The sequence below is a fragment of the Nanorana parkeri genome, unplaced genomic scaffold (genome assembly GCF_000935625.1).
Source record: "Nanorana parkeri isolate BGI_ZX_2015 unplaced genomic scaffold, ASM93562v1 scaffold726, whole genome shotgun sequence".
NCBI lineage: Eukaryota > Metazoa > Chordata > Amphibia > Anura > Dicroglossidae > Nanorana > Nanorana parkeri.
The window spans coordinates 664,324-678,242 of record NW_017306994.1 but is presented as its reverse complement, the minus strand read 5'-3'; the positions used below and the strand labels follow the sequence as shown (position 1 = coordinate 678,242).

Genomic DNA, 13,919 nt, shown 5'->3' with positions numbered 1-13,919 from the left:
CATTTTCTATAAGTATAGCCGCCCAGATCACTTGTAGCAGCCTACTTGTGTGGCGTACCATCACCACCCCCGCACCACCACCCTCCGTAGTTTTCAGGGTCCCCTGGCAAATTCATTCAGGATGGAGAGAATTTATAAAGTGATAAAAAAATAATAACAATTTAAAAAAAGAAATTAAAACCAACCCTGCCGCCCTACCATCTGCCTGCAAATAAACACGTGCACATGGGGCATGCGTGTGTACTTAAAGGACGATTGTGCCATACAGGTTAGGTATCACTGCGAATGTGAAACTATTTTTGGGTCGCGACTTAATGACCAAGGACAAATGTGGGTCCTGAGGTTACACAGGTTGAGAACCACTGTGTTAAAGAATAAAAAAATAGTTGGGTAAATAAATGTTTTACTTTGCTGTTAAATTGCAATTCTTTTTTTTTGGTCTTTGCTGTAGTTATTTTCATATATTCTGCTTTCTTCTTGGCATTGTTTTGAGAGGTGCAAGAATCAAGAAGAATTTACATTTTTACATTTGAGAGCTTTAGAAAGAAAATGAAAATCATGACCAGAGTTTCACATGGTAATAATAGGCAGTAATGGTCAGAAGCAAGGGCTTAACTATAGCCGTATCAGACCATGTGACTGCTTGCGCCCAGAAGCGCAGGAATCTCTGCACTGTCTGGCTACTGCAATTTGCTAATAAAGCTATTATTTAAAAAAAAATACATGGCGAGAAAGATTCCTAAACAATCCAACACTTCTCAAGGCAAACCGTTTTCTGATAAAACTGTAAATGAAAATGTTTAACATGTAACATATTTTACCATTTGTTTCTTTTTGCAAAGATTTTGTGCTGAATCTTTCAAATGCATGTTTTGTCTTCAAGGTCTATGGATTGGAATGTTTTGTCCGCTAATGCTGCAAATTTGCATCTATATACCCTACATCTTTTGCATTAACTGGTACAAGGTCGGTGAAGAGGTAATGAGCTTATTTCATTAAAAGAAGCTGTAGTTAGACTTAGTTAATCTATGCTTTGCCCAATGCTTAGGTTGCCTGGATATGTTGCTGTCATTTTTAGATTTCACCTGCAGTATCAATAGCTGGTGACATTTCCTACTGATGACCCAAAAAGTCAGGATTTGTTTCCTTTATTTTCACCTGGTAATCCTGCCAGGAACATACTTCCTGTTCTAGGGCGACTAAACCTACTCACTGCATTCTATGCCACTATTCTGCCCTTCTGATTTGGACTATAAACACAAAACAGCTACCCTTGATGTAATGGAGAAGAGACGGAGCTCTTCATTACATAGGGGTAGCTGTTTTGTAGTTCTTGTAGTTCACAGAAGATAGCTGGGAAAGCTGATAATTGTTCAAAATTTCGGTTACTTACACAGGCACCAAAACAAGATTTCTGACAAGATCAATGGGTGTTTGTTTGTTTTCTTCAACTGCAGATAATGTACTTAGACTAAAAAAAAAAAAAAAAATGCAGTCACTAAATCTAAGGACTATATATTGTATGATGGGCTGATTATAAATGTCACTTTACAAGGCTAGAATAAGAGCTGGAGTGAAGCCAGTAGAAGTCCCTGACCCGACAATCTCACAAACAGATATTTTGAAATCTCAATTTGGCTTGGTGGAAAAAGGTAAGTTGACGACATAAAAGAGTGAACCACGTTCTGCTGTATTATAAAATATATGGTAAAAGATGGTTGTTATTTTCTAAATGTAATGAAGGGTATATAATGAAACAATATATAGTTTCATTGGCCAGTATCTTTTAGACACCTATCGGTACCTTGTATTCTTCTTTACTGTAGTGGGTACCTAGGTGTAACGGCAACCGCCGTCACTGCTCACCTGGGGATCGGGGGGTACAGGGTTCTGCCTCACGACACCGGCCGCCTGCGTCCCAGCGTGGTGCGCACGCATCCACTTCCGGGTTCGGACGGCGGGTGTGTTCCACCTTGGGACGCGGAAGTGCGCTGCCTCGTTTGGCGGCTCCTCCCCCAGCCTCTTAGCCCTATATAAACGCCCCAGTGAGACAGTATGGCGTTCCAATATTGAAGACTGAACGCCTGCTGTCTCTTGGGACCCTACAGATCTCCATTTATTGCTACCAGCTACAGAGAACCTTGGACCAACTCCACTTGGACCCCCAGCTCCTTCTGCTACTCCATACAACCGCAAGTACCCAGGCATATTGCACTTCCATTGTTAAATATTGACTGTGTATACTGAGAAGCTGGATTAACTCATATGCTCCATCTAGTGGTCCATTTGGAGATTACACCTCTGCCTCTAAACATAGCTGATATCAATCCTACCCTGTTTGAAATCCTAAACCATTACATCTTTTGGTACTATTACGTATGATTGGGCTTATGCAGTAATAACCCCATCCAACCGTTTTACCTCTGTTATTTTTGGCTGTGATGCTTGAACCCTAACTCCCCGTTAAGATTGGGAGTGAAACCAGGGTTCCGTCTGATAAGCCTCCGCAGTTGCGATCCACAACCCCCAAACTTACACCAGGTGTTACACTAGGGTGCATGGCCCAAGTCTCAATTTTTAAAACCAAATTCTGAGCTGGTAAAACAAATATAATCCCCTCAAAAAAAGAGAACTGGATCCTTCATGTCCTGACGAAGGGGGCTCTACATTGTTCCTAATGCTTGTGATCTTCCACTCTTGTGAGTATTCATTTAGAGAATCAGTATTTTCTCTCATTCAGCCTCGCTGGCCTAGCTTTAGACTCATCTTACAAGTCATTTGGTACCAATCACCTAGCATAAGATTCCTATGACTTTAGAAAAGCCTTTCCAACATGGACACCGCCCATCCGTTTGTAAAAAAAAGTCCTGTTAAGGTTTTATATTTTTATACACATGCAAGCGCACACAGAAACCTAAAGCCACTAGGTCTTCTTTCCAGACATAATCCAATAGAAATATTTGTTCTTGATTGCATGTTTTTTAGCAAAACTCTTGAGCTATTGTGTAACAAATAAAATACGTCAGTATTACACAAGAAGAAGTATGTGTGAGCATAAGTACAGCATATATAGACCTCATCTACAAATGTCTGTGACTATACATCTATGTAACATAATAACAACAATAATAGTGATAATATGTTTATATATCTGTTGTATTACAGGGGCAACAACAATGTCTGATTCCAGCTTTAACGCTATTGCCTTGCATGACATGGCCTCTGGAGAGGATCACACAAAGCAACTGGAGTTACAAGATCTACCAATTGATACAACTAATGTTGTAGGTGAAATCCTCTCTACTAAACAGCTGATTGTCCGGAGGGGACTAGCATTGCTTCTATCCATTAGCGCACTTATAATTGGTATCACAGTTAAAGTAGTTACTACTAAAAGGTAATGCAGGAGCTGATGAGCCTCGATGAACACACCTAAACAAGTGTGTTGTGCTTTCCACAACTATTTCCCCAATACAGCCAGCTCCAAAAACCTTTGCCTTCCCTTACCCAAGTATACACATGAAAAGTACATGACTTATTGTATCTTTTTTTGAGCTTGGAGGGCGCAAAGCCTACACTTAGCTGACTTTAAATGTATGACATCAATGCAATATCTTTTCATATCTAACAATATGGATAATGCAACAGATCAGGCTGGTAGAGGTTTTTCAGATCAACTGTTATTTTCCAGTTATAAGCAATGCCCTTTGTTTATCAAGAAAAGATGATTTTTTTCATGTTTGCAAACCCTTACACTCATAGTCTGAGTAAGGTATAGCTGTGAATATGGCTGTTCCTTTTCTGGGACCATCATAGTTGCCAACATTTCAACAACATTTCCAGGGACATCTTTTTTTTTTTTTTACCTTGCCCAGCAAAACATTGTAGGTGGAGAAATGTGTGTTAATTAGGAGCAGGCATTCCTTTCAAATTGGTGTGGTTCTAAAAGAGGCATATTGTTAATCTATTGCACAATTTCATTTTAAAATACTTTATATACAGGAAGACTCTTCATAATAGGGACAGAAACACAGCCAAAGTTTGTTCATTAGTTAAACTATTTATTTATTTAGCCATCTCCAATTTTTAATCTGTAAACATTTGGCATCAAATATTTAGAAAACATAATTTTTGCAAAATTCGTGTGCAATAAAAATAGTCAGGACTCTGTCACCCAGCTTAATATAACATACAACATGGTGTACACAATGCAGGGTTCAGGATTACAATGAACAACATAGTGATGCAGTGGGGATCATGTACAACACAGAGCATACAGCACAGAGGTCAGGGATATAATGTACAACATAGCATATACAGTGCAGGAGTCAGAGTATAATGTACAAGATATCATATAGAGTGCAAGGGTCAGGAGTATAATGTACAACATAGTGAATGCAGTGCAGGGTAATGAGTATAATTTAGAACATGCAATGCAGGAGCCAGGAGTATAATATACAACAAAGCGAATGCAGTGCAGGATCAGACGAATAATGTACAACATAGTGAAAGTAAGATACAGCACTGTGTACAGAGTGCAGCGGTCAGTAATATTGTGCTCCTCACTGCTGGTCAATAGGAGAAAATATGTGGGTGCACAATGTAAATAGAAGGGTGTAGATAAGGGGGGGATATCAGTTCATCCACACAGCAGCTAGGCTAGAAAGCATGAGCCGGGTGACACTGGAAGCACTGCACACTAGCCCTGCCATCTGCCTGCCCACATGAACGTTGTTCCCATTTATTGTCAACCACCGTTCGGAGGGCAAGGGTATACTTACTTTTTCCACAGTACACTATTACACCCATTGACGGCTTTGTTGAATAAATTACTGAAAAGGCTAATTCTTGTTATGTTTTTATCAAAGTATATCACATTAATCTGTATGCACTGTTTAAAGATCTGATGTTTGTTTGTACAATCATATTAAAGAAGTCAACACTTTCAATTTGGTGTACTTACTTTTTTCACATGGATGTTGTATCTTAGTTTAAATGAAAAACTTGCATTGAAGAAGTATACTAGTAGGCATCTGTTAAGAAAGTTCTGCAACCGAGCGATCCTCTGTGTGGGTGTGTGCTGTGTAATTTCTTGCGATTTACTATATATTTAGCCTGAAACAATAGCTAAGAACATTCAACCAGAAGTGAAAATACTAGGGGTGCATCGATACTATTATCGGCATCGGTGCCGATACCAAGTATTTGGGAGAGTACTCGTAGTCGCCCAAATGCACCGATACTTACCCTCGATAACAGAACTTCTGGTCAGAGGGGGAGATTTCCCTCTGACCGGCAGTGCTGTGAGAAAGCATGGAGCTGACTTCCCGGCCAATCAGGAAGCCGACTGGTGGGTCACAATGTGCCGCCTGGCAGACTGCCTAGCAATAAGGTACGCTGGCTTCCTAGCCAATCAGGAAGCCGGCTTCCTGACCAATCAGGAAGCCAGGTCATGACATGCCGCCCAGCTTCCTGATTGGTCAGGAAGCCAGGCTGCCTTGTAGTGTCAGGAGGCACGGGAAGCTGGTGTTCTTTCGATAGAACATCGGCCTCCCAGGTAATCAGGAAGACAGGTGGCGGGTCACTTCCTGATAATCCGGGCCCACGGATGCCTGTATTGGTGTTTGGTATCAGCTGTAGTAGAAATGTGTATTGTCTAGGTTCCATTTTGTTTTATAACCTCCATTCTGTATCTTATGAATTAATTTTATATTTCATAAGGAGAGGCTGATACAATGTAGACATAAATTGTTCTGTTATCAGAGCTGACAGTTTCTCTTGACTGGAACAGACTGTTAACCCCCAAGGTCCCGTGTCCTGATAAGGATCCTGTTATGGGTCTTTGTTCTAAGTCAGTTTATATAAGCTAATAAGGATCTTGTCTTGTTTCACATGTATGCAATTTAGCGCTTCAATGTATATGAGGAGACTTGTTTTTGAATAAAGCAGAAATATCTTGATGACCGACACTGGTGTGTCTGTCTTTATTTCTTAATACAGCTGTATTCCACTGGTATACTTGTGTAACTGATTAATAACAGGTTCATTTCCAAGATACAGCAAGTACCCGAAAAAAACAAAACGGTATTGGTGCTTCCCTAGGAAATACTTTAAGAACATTTGATTTTGTCTTTTTCTCAGCTGGTTAGCTCACACATGAAGTATGTGCAGTTTTGCATGCCAAATAGCTATGCAAATGTTTTTATACATAGAGCTATTACAGTGTTTTACAGCGAGCGATTTCCCCACTGCTGTGAAAAGACAAGGGGTCACTCACTCAGCGCAGTGGCCATTCAGCAAATGTCTAGTAGTTTGATCAATGAATACTAGGTGTTCTCTGATTGGATAGAATACTAACCTATATAACAGTCAAAGGCAAACACAGAAACTGGCATCCACCTGGAGTAGTGGCACTGTTGGAAGGTAAGCCTCTGAAGGCACATCATATTATACGCATGTGCAGGGCTCCTACATGGGTTTACAGATATTTCAATATGCAGAAATAGCTTTCTTCTCTTACATTTACTCTTCTGGCCATGTCTCCCATACCCAAACACAGAATGTAAAATTGTAAAGCAAAATGAAGTGGTAATAAAATCCCCATTTCTCCTTATTAACAAAACATTATATGCATTTGTTTTTAAATCCGCATTATATGCAAATTGTAACATGAAGGCACATAAAGAGGTTTTGGCTCTTTTATGACAAATACATAATAAATCATTTATTCAATGTCATTCTTATACCTTTAAGGGACAATGAAATATGGAAACAGCAGATGTGATTACATTGAGCTTTATTAAATAACAATATAAATACTTATTAATTAAAATGCTGGTATAATTATACTGTTAACCCAACTACTATGCACAAATATAAAAATAAAAGTGTAGTGGTGACCACATTACATTTTCTAAGACCGATATCACATTACCTAAGTAAAGAAATATCAGATAAGTTCATGTTCTAGTTCAGGGGTAGGCAACATTGGCACACCAGCTGCGGTGAAACAACAAATCCATTATTATTATTATTATTACTATTATAATACAGGATTTATATAGCACCAACAGTTTGCGCAGCGCTTTACAATATAAGGAAGACAGTACAATTACAACACAATTCAAGATTGTAAGGAGGGCCCTGCCCGTGAGAGCTTACAATCTAAAAGGGAAGGGCAACCGATACATGAGGAGGTAGATGTGTGGGGATGAATTGTTTGAGAGAACGTGATAGTTCAGTGGTTAGTTTGAGGTGGGATAGGCTTCCCTGAAGAGTTGAGTCTTTAAACACATAAAAACCAGGTGTTTACACCACCTTCCTGTCATTTTTCAGTATTCAACGCTGTAGTACTTTGACATGTATTCAGTAATGCAACGCTGTACTAAAATTAATTTTATACAATTTTTGGGGACAAATAGAGCTTTCGTTTTTACATTTATGTTATAATACATTTATTATTACCCAATTTTTGGGTACAATATAAAAGATAGGGTCACGTCGGGTAAATAGACACCAAACATGTCAAGACTTAACATTGCACAGCCAGCGGATCGCTTGTATGTAAACCGGCATTGTTGCCTGTTTACAAATTATGACAGGTTCCCACTCTCGCGCACCGTGCGGCGTGCGTGAGTGGGCGGGGCTAACAGGCCATCTTTAGATGGCCTGTCACATCCAAGAAACGCCCTGCCAGCCATTTATGTACAACGGCAGGCCGGGAAGCGGTTAAGGATCGCCTAAAGGCAGACAGAGTGGGAGATAGGCGGAAAGGTTGGGGTAAAGAGTTCCAGAGGATGGGAGAGACTGGAGGCGAGCATGGGAGGAATTGACGAGGGAGCAGGAGGTCTTTGGAAGAGCGGGGGGGGGGAGGGAGGACAGTTAAGGTGATACTTTGAGACAAGGTTTGAGATGTAGCAGGGGAGTCCCACCTCAAACTAACCACTGAGCCATCACGTTCTCAAACAATTCATCCCCACACAGCTATCTGCCTCTAGGAATCATGCCTGTGGCTATAAGAGTCTTGCAACTCTTCATAGGACTTGTAGTTTCACCACAGCTGGAGTGCCAAGGTTGCCTACCTCTGTTCTGGTTAATATGAGTCCATGTGCAACTCTACTTCAGTTCTTGACACAAAGGCACTTTAAGGTTTATAACAATATATTTTGATTAACTGAGAACACAATATTCTAGCATCATTACATCATGTACAGTATCTCACAGAAGTAAGTACACCCCTCACATTTTTGTAAATATTTTATTATATGATTTCATGTGACGACACAGAAGAAATTACTCTTTGCTACAATGTACAGTAGTGAGTGTACAGCTTGTATATCAGTGTACATAGGGCAGAGGCAGAGATGTGACTCTGTCACATCTCTGCCCTGATGAAGGGACCCTGCGTGGTCCCGAAACATTGGATTATCCGATATGTGTGACGTTTAGTCCAAATAAATGGACTTTTTTTAAATTTAATTTACGGAGTGCTGGTGATTTCTATTGTTCATTGAATGTATATGTGTTCTTCCACAACTCCCCCCTTTTGTTTGTTTATTTGTAAACACCCTAAGTCCATAATAAGTCCATGAATCCAAGGTACTTCCAGGTCAAAAAAACATCTGGCATGTTTCCTCAACTGGGGCCCTCCTGATCCTGTGCCAACATGAGTTCTGTTCCCTTGGCGAAGGGTCTCTTAAAGCTTTTAGTCCACAGGTGGGTATTCCTTCAGTAAAATGGGAGTGGAGTCGTGTAGGCTCTTTGGCTTGCATATTTGAGTTGACAGACATACAGCAATTTTAACTGCAGAGTAAAGGAACAAAATAAATAATAAAGTCATAAGAAGTAAAATCCCTACTTTCTTAAACCATCCAAAAATTGCACCAAACAAATCTCCAAATGATCCCAATCCCTTGCAGGTGTTCCAACCATCTGCTGCAATCTGCCTGGCCTCACTCTGAAGCTGGTCTATGTTGTGTCACCTTCAGACTCACTAGTTTATCCTTTTTTTGTGTAATATTAAATACACCCTGGATGTAAGTTTCGTTGAAGCTGGAAAAACTAAAGGGAACTGCCATCATTGGGATCAGACCTGTGTGTGGGTGTAGGTGCGAGCATACCCAATAATTACTGGCATTATTACTTCTGGCATATAAGTTTAACTTTTGGATGAAAGGATTGTTGTTCCATTTTTTTTAATAGACCTTTTTACCCGATGAGTGGGGCTTGTTGCATTTCCACACTTAAGTTTGTATAGGCATTCACATCCCTCATATACACATGTAGTGGATACATACACTGTCGCAGCCCATCTGAGACTTTCTATGGTGGGCTCTGCAGGGGTCTCAGGCTGTAACGTTGCTTGTGCCATTGTGAGCCAGTGACATGCGGTACCTCTTGCTCCGGGTGAGGCATTCCCCAGCCTCGCCCCCAGCACGTCCTGCCCCCACCCCCACTGGACGAAGCCCCGCCCTGGTTGGACGTAGCCCCGCCACAACCCGTCCCCAACGCAGTGTAAAGGAGAAAGGCACTTCCTCCTCACCGCTGGGGCGCCCTGTCCATGACAGGTTACACAGCGGGGAGGATTTCCCTTCTGTGTAACCTGTTAGATAAGCATAACAGGTTGGAGAGCAGCATGCTTTGCTGCTTCATCCTCTATTCTGTTCCCTTCGGCTTCCCTTCTCACTTCTGTGGTATGGGCCCTTACCTTCAGAATGGCCACCTCATGGGGCTAATGGAAAGCTTTAAATAACCTCTCTATCAATTTGGCATGCTTGACCGGTTTCCCAGCACTAGTCAGAAAGTTCCTAGCCTTCCAGATAGGACCAAAATCGTGTGCAATCCCAAAAGCATATTTGCTGTCTGAGACATTTCCTTTATTTCCCTTTAGCCATACACAAGCTGCTTCAAGTGCATATAACTCAGCTTCTTAAGCCGATATGTGTGCAGGTAATGATTCTTGTATGAGTATGTCTTTGTCTTTTGTTACTGCAAATCCTGTGTGGGGGACCCCATCAATACTGTAATATCGGGATCCATCTACAAAGAGATTGTATACATGCTCACCTTCCAGAGGAGATTCTATTACTGGTGTACTGGTGTAATAGAACACCAGTACCTCAATAAGCGACAATCTTCAGTACCCCAATAAGCCCATAGACGGCGCTTTAAAATCCCCCACAGGTCATCAATTTAGAGATACCACAAAATACTGGCCCTATAATTATTGCTCTCACTCCGGCATGCTCAGCAATACCCAACATGTGTAGCATGTTCGCCGTTTTCATACATAGGCGCACCCGACGCGTGTTTACTTGGTGACGCGCGTGCTCGCGGGGGACTTGAAAAAAATGTTTACCTTATTTTTAGATTTATTTTCTGTAATGTTAATTTTAAAAACGTAAAAACTTTTTTTTTTTACTTTACTTTAATTGCTATCACATAGGGGGTGGGATTACATGCCCCCCCCGATGTGATAGCAGATGGGGGTGACAGGTACTCTTTAAGGTGATGCTGGGGGTCCAAAAGACCCTAGTGTCACCTTTACATTCCAAATAAGCTATTGAAGTGCAGATCGCACTTCAATAGCTTACAGCTGGGCTTCAGGAGCCCAGTACTGACAGCTATGGGACTGGAAATGATGCAATCTGGACCACTCCCAGTCCCATAGAACGGGGAGGGGATCGACGAACGGAGGTTCGTCCATCTCCTCCCCAGCTCCCAGCCAACACCAGAGAAGCCAGTCCCGGGCCCGTAGGAGGGGCAACGGAGCCCGGGAAGCAAGGCAGGGGTGTCGGGCGGACACACACACACACCTTTAACGGGCCGTAGAAGCGTTCTAGCGACAGCCGGCTTTACAAGTTTAAACAGAGTGTCGCCGGGAGTCTGTTTAAACAGCCCCGATGCTAGCGACGTACAATGTACGTCGTTATTCGTGAGGGGGTTAAGAGGGATGCTACCTTCTGAGAGACCCACTGATTGAACAGTGTTTTCTGCACTGGTGTCTACAAGGCAGTCAAATATAGACTGCGCTTGCTTTCCCCCAGGGAAGGGCAATTCCTCAATTAACACCTTTAGTATAGCATCCCTGCCCTTCTCTTCATCTGACACCGGCTTGCCATTTTCCTAGTGGCTAGATACATAGGCTGGTGTCTGCCTATCTGACACTTGTCTGTCCTGCTGCTGCTCTCGGTTTGGAAAGCAGCAGCTGCGAGCAAAATTACCAAATTTGTCGCACTTGTAGCACGGTTTGTTGTTGGGGCGTTCCCCCTGGCTCTGCTGACATGCACCATTGTATAGAGGTCCTGCTGCCATAACTTTGGGGTGCTGTTTTTCTTCCATCATTTGTACCTCTATGCCTCGAGCTACAGGCAAGAGGGTGCTTGCATCCATAGTGGATGCCGCTGGACGTGATGTTAAAAGTCTTTTCTTAATGTCTGGGCGCAACCCATCTAGAAATCTGGTATTAAAAAGGAGCACTTGTGCGGATGGGGGTCTAGCAGTAAAGTTTAAGTCTATACCCGCATCTTCTGCTGCTTGCCATAACCTTTTATAATAGGCGGCAGTCTCCTCGTTTTTACCTTGGGCCATTGTAATAAAGTCTACATGATGTGTTGTGCCATAGACCTTCTTAAGGCCATTTATAATTTTATCACAGAATTCTGTGCCCCACCTTCTCTGTCTTTAGCTTGCTCATCTGTTATATCACTTTCCTTCATCAGGTGGGAGGCCATTGCTGATCCCAGTGCTTTTATTAAGATAACCTTCATATCGGCTGCACTTCCTTCACTACTGGTTTGAACAATTTAAATTTTTTCCCCAAATAAAGAGAGGTCTTTCCTTGGGATCTGGTAACCCTTCTAGAATGGATTTTATTTCACAAGGGGAAAAAGGCTCGTGCCACCTTATCACTGCCTCTTGAGTGGGCTGTCCACCCGCTTGTGTTTTCATGACAATTTGCTGTCTTACCGGCCCTATAAAAGTGGCACCCTGTTCTGGTTCCTTTTCTTCCTCGCTTTCACTATCTGACCTTTGTTCACTTTCCTGTTTCTCTCGGTTATGTCTACTCCTTCTAACCATTCCTTCTTGATCCATCCAAAGGCTAGTAACAGACTCATTTCTATTTCTAGGAGCAGGTAGCTTATACTTATTGCACTCCTCCTCCAACTGATTCACACTCAACTTGCTTAGGTTTGGACACTTTTCTTTGTAATAATCATCCTTACCCAATAACAGTCTTAAGTCATCTTAAGTCCTTCTGCCCTGAATACATTTTATCCCCCTGTTGTGACACCTAGCTTTTAAATCAGACTTGTTACAATACTCATATTTTTTACAAAATTCTATGATCATATCTTTCTTTTGTTGCTGAATAGGGACAGGTGTTTGCTGCAGGGCTCTCCACTAGGGGACTTAAGAGTGGTGCCTGTGATATTGCTGAGACCTGCAGTCCCACTGAGGCAGTAGAAGCTGTATTTGAATTTAAAAAACTGCTCCCACTAGAGTGGCATATGAGGGAGGACGCAGTTTCTTAGGCTCATCTGGTATGTAGTAAAATATTCCATTATTTGTCTGGTATTTATCTACTCCTTTATTCTCTAGGTTCTCACTCTCGGTTAGCCACAGAGTGACTACTGGAAACAATTTATATTCTGCAATTTGTGCACTGTTTTCTGAAAGCAATTTTTCCATGCGCTAGGGTTCAATGTACCTTCTTTTGGCATGGGGTTGAGCCATTGCTGTGTCCACTGATATATTAGGGGTATTGGCAGAACATACTCAGGTCCATAGATCCTAGCCATATGTTCACAGGCAGTTACACAACCGCCTGGAACATCTTTCTTACTGGACTTAAATATTGGTGTTAATTTGGACCTAGAAGTCCATTCTTTACTGCCCAAATTACCCATCATAAAAATATGTCACAATTCCTACGCTGGCCAGTGCTTTTCTAAGATAACGAGACACCTCTTGCCACTCTGTTCTCCCAAACAACCGGTTAGTCCTGTTTCAACTATCCTGGGGCGACACACAGTCTGAGTCACAGACTTGTCTTGGCAATCTGCCCTATCACACACCCGGTTAGTCCTTTTCAACTATCTTGGGGCGACACAGTCTTAAGAGAGTCACAGACTTGACCACACACACAGTGATTACAGTGCTCGCTGTTGTTCAGGATGCCCTGAACCTCTTGCTAAAAAGTAATCACGGGGTCACACAACCGTCTGCCCCTGGCAGCCGCGGTTCGTGGAGATGACTCAACTCCACTAGGCACAACAAATTAAAAAGAAACAATTAACAGTCCAGAATTTATACAAGAAATGTCCGCATTGTGGAGCGAGGTTACCTTGCAGCTAGACACCTATGAAAACCCCGTGAGACAGAGCAGGGGCGTCCCGAGGCTGGGTGACACCCGGAGCGGGAACCGAGTGTCACCCCGCCAAGACGTCACTGCGCATGCGTGTGACGTTACCACGCGCGTGCGCGATGACGTCATCGCGCACGCGCGTCAGCGTGCTGATACCTGCTGGCGGCCATCTTGGTGATGGACGCCGGCAGAGAGAGGAGGGGACAGTCACCCGGCGGGATAAGGTGTGCCGCCGGGTCCCCTCCTCTCTCCTGATACTGTCGGGCGTTCGGTCCATGACCGAGCGCCCGACTTTTCAGAGGGGGGTGACACCAAAATGTGACACCACTGAGACAGAGATACAGGTGAAACTCGAATAATTAGAATATTGTGCAAAAGTTCATTTATTTCACTAATGCAACTTAAAAGGTGAAACTAATATATGAGATAGACTCATTACATGCAAAGCAAGATAGTTCAAGCCGTGATTTGTGATATTTGTGATGATTATGGCTTACAGCTCATGAAAACCCAGATCCACAATCTCAGAAAATTAGAATATTACATGCAATCA

At 42.4% G+C, this 13,919-nt stretch overlaps 1 protein-coding gene across 1 annotated transcript in view; it reads left to right on the top strand.

Annotated features, from left to right (window-relative positions):
- Nucleotides 1–13,919, top strand: part of LOC108793167 (multidrug and toxin extrusion protein 2-like) — a 69,457-nt gene that overhangs the window by 39,239 nt on the left and 16,299 nt on the right. The window contains exon 15 of the mRNA XM_018564109.1: nucleotides 884–978. Within this exon, the coding sequence (XP_018419611.1) occupies nucleotides 884–978 (95 nt within the window). The remainder of the gene's footprint in view (nucleotides 1–883; nucleotides 979–13,919) is intronic.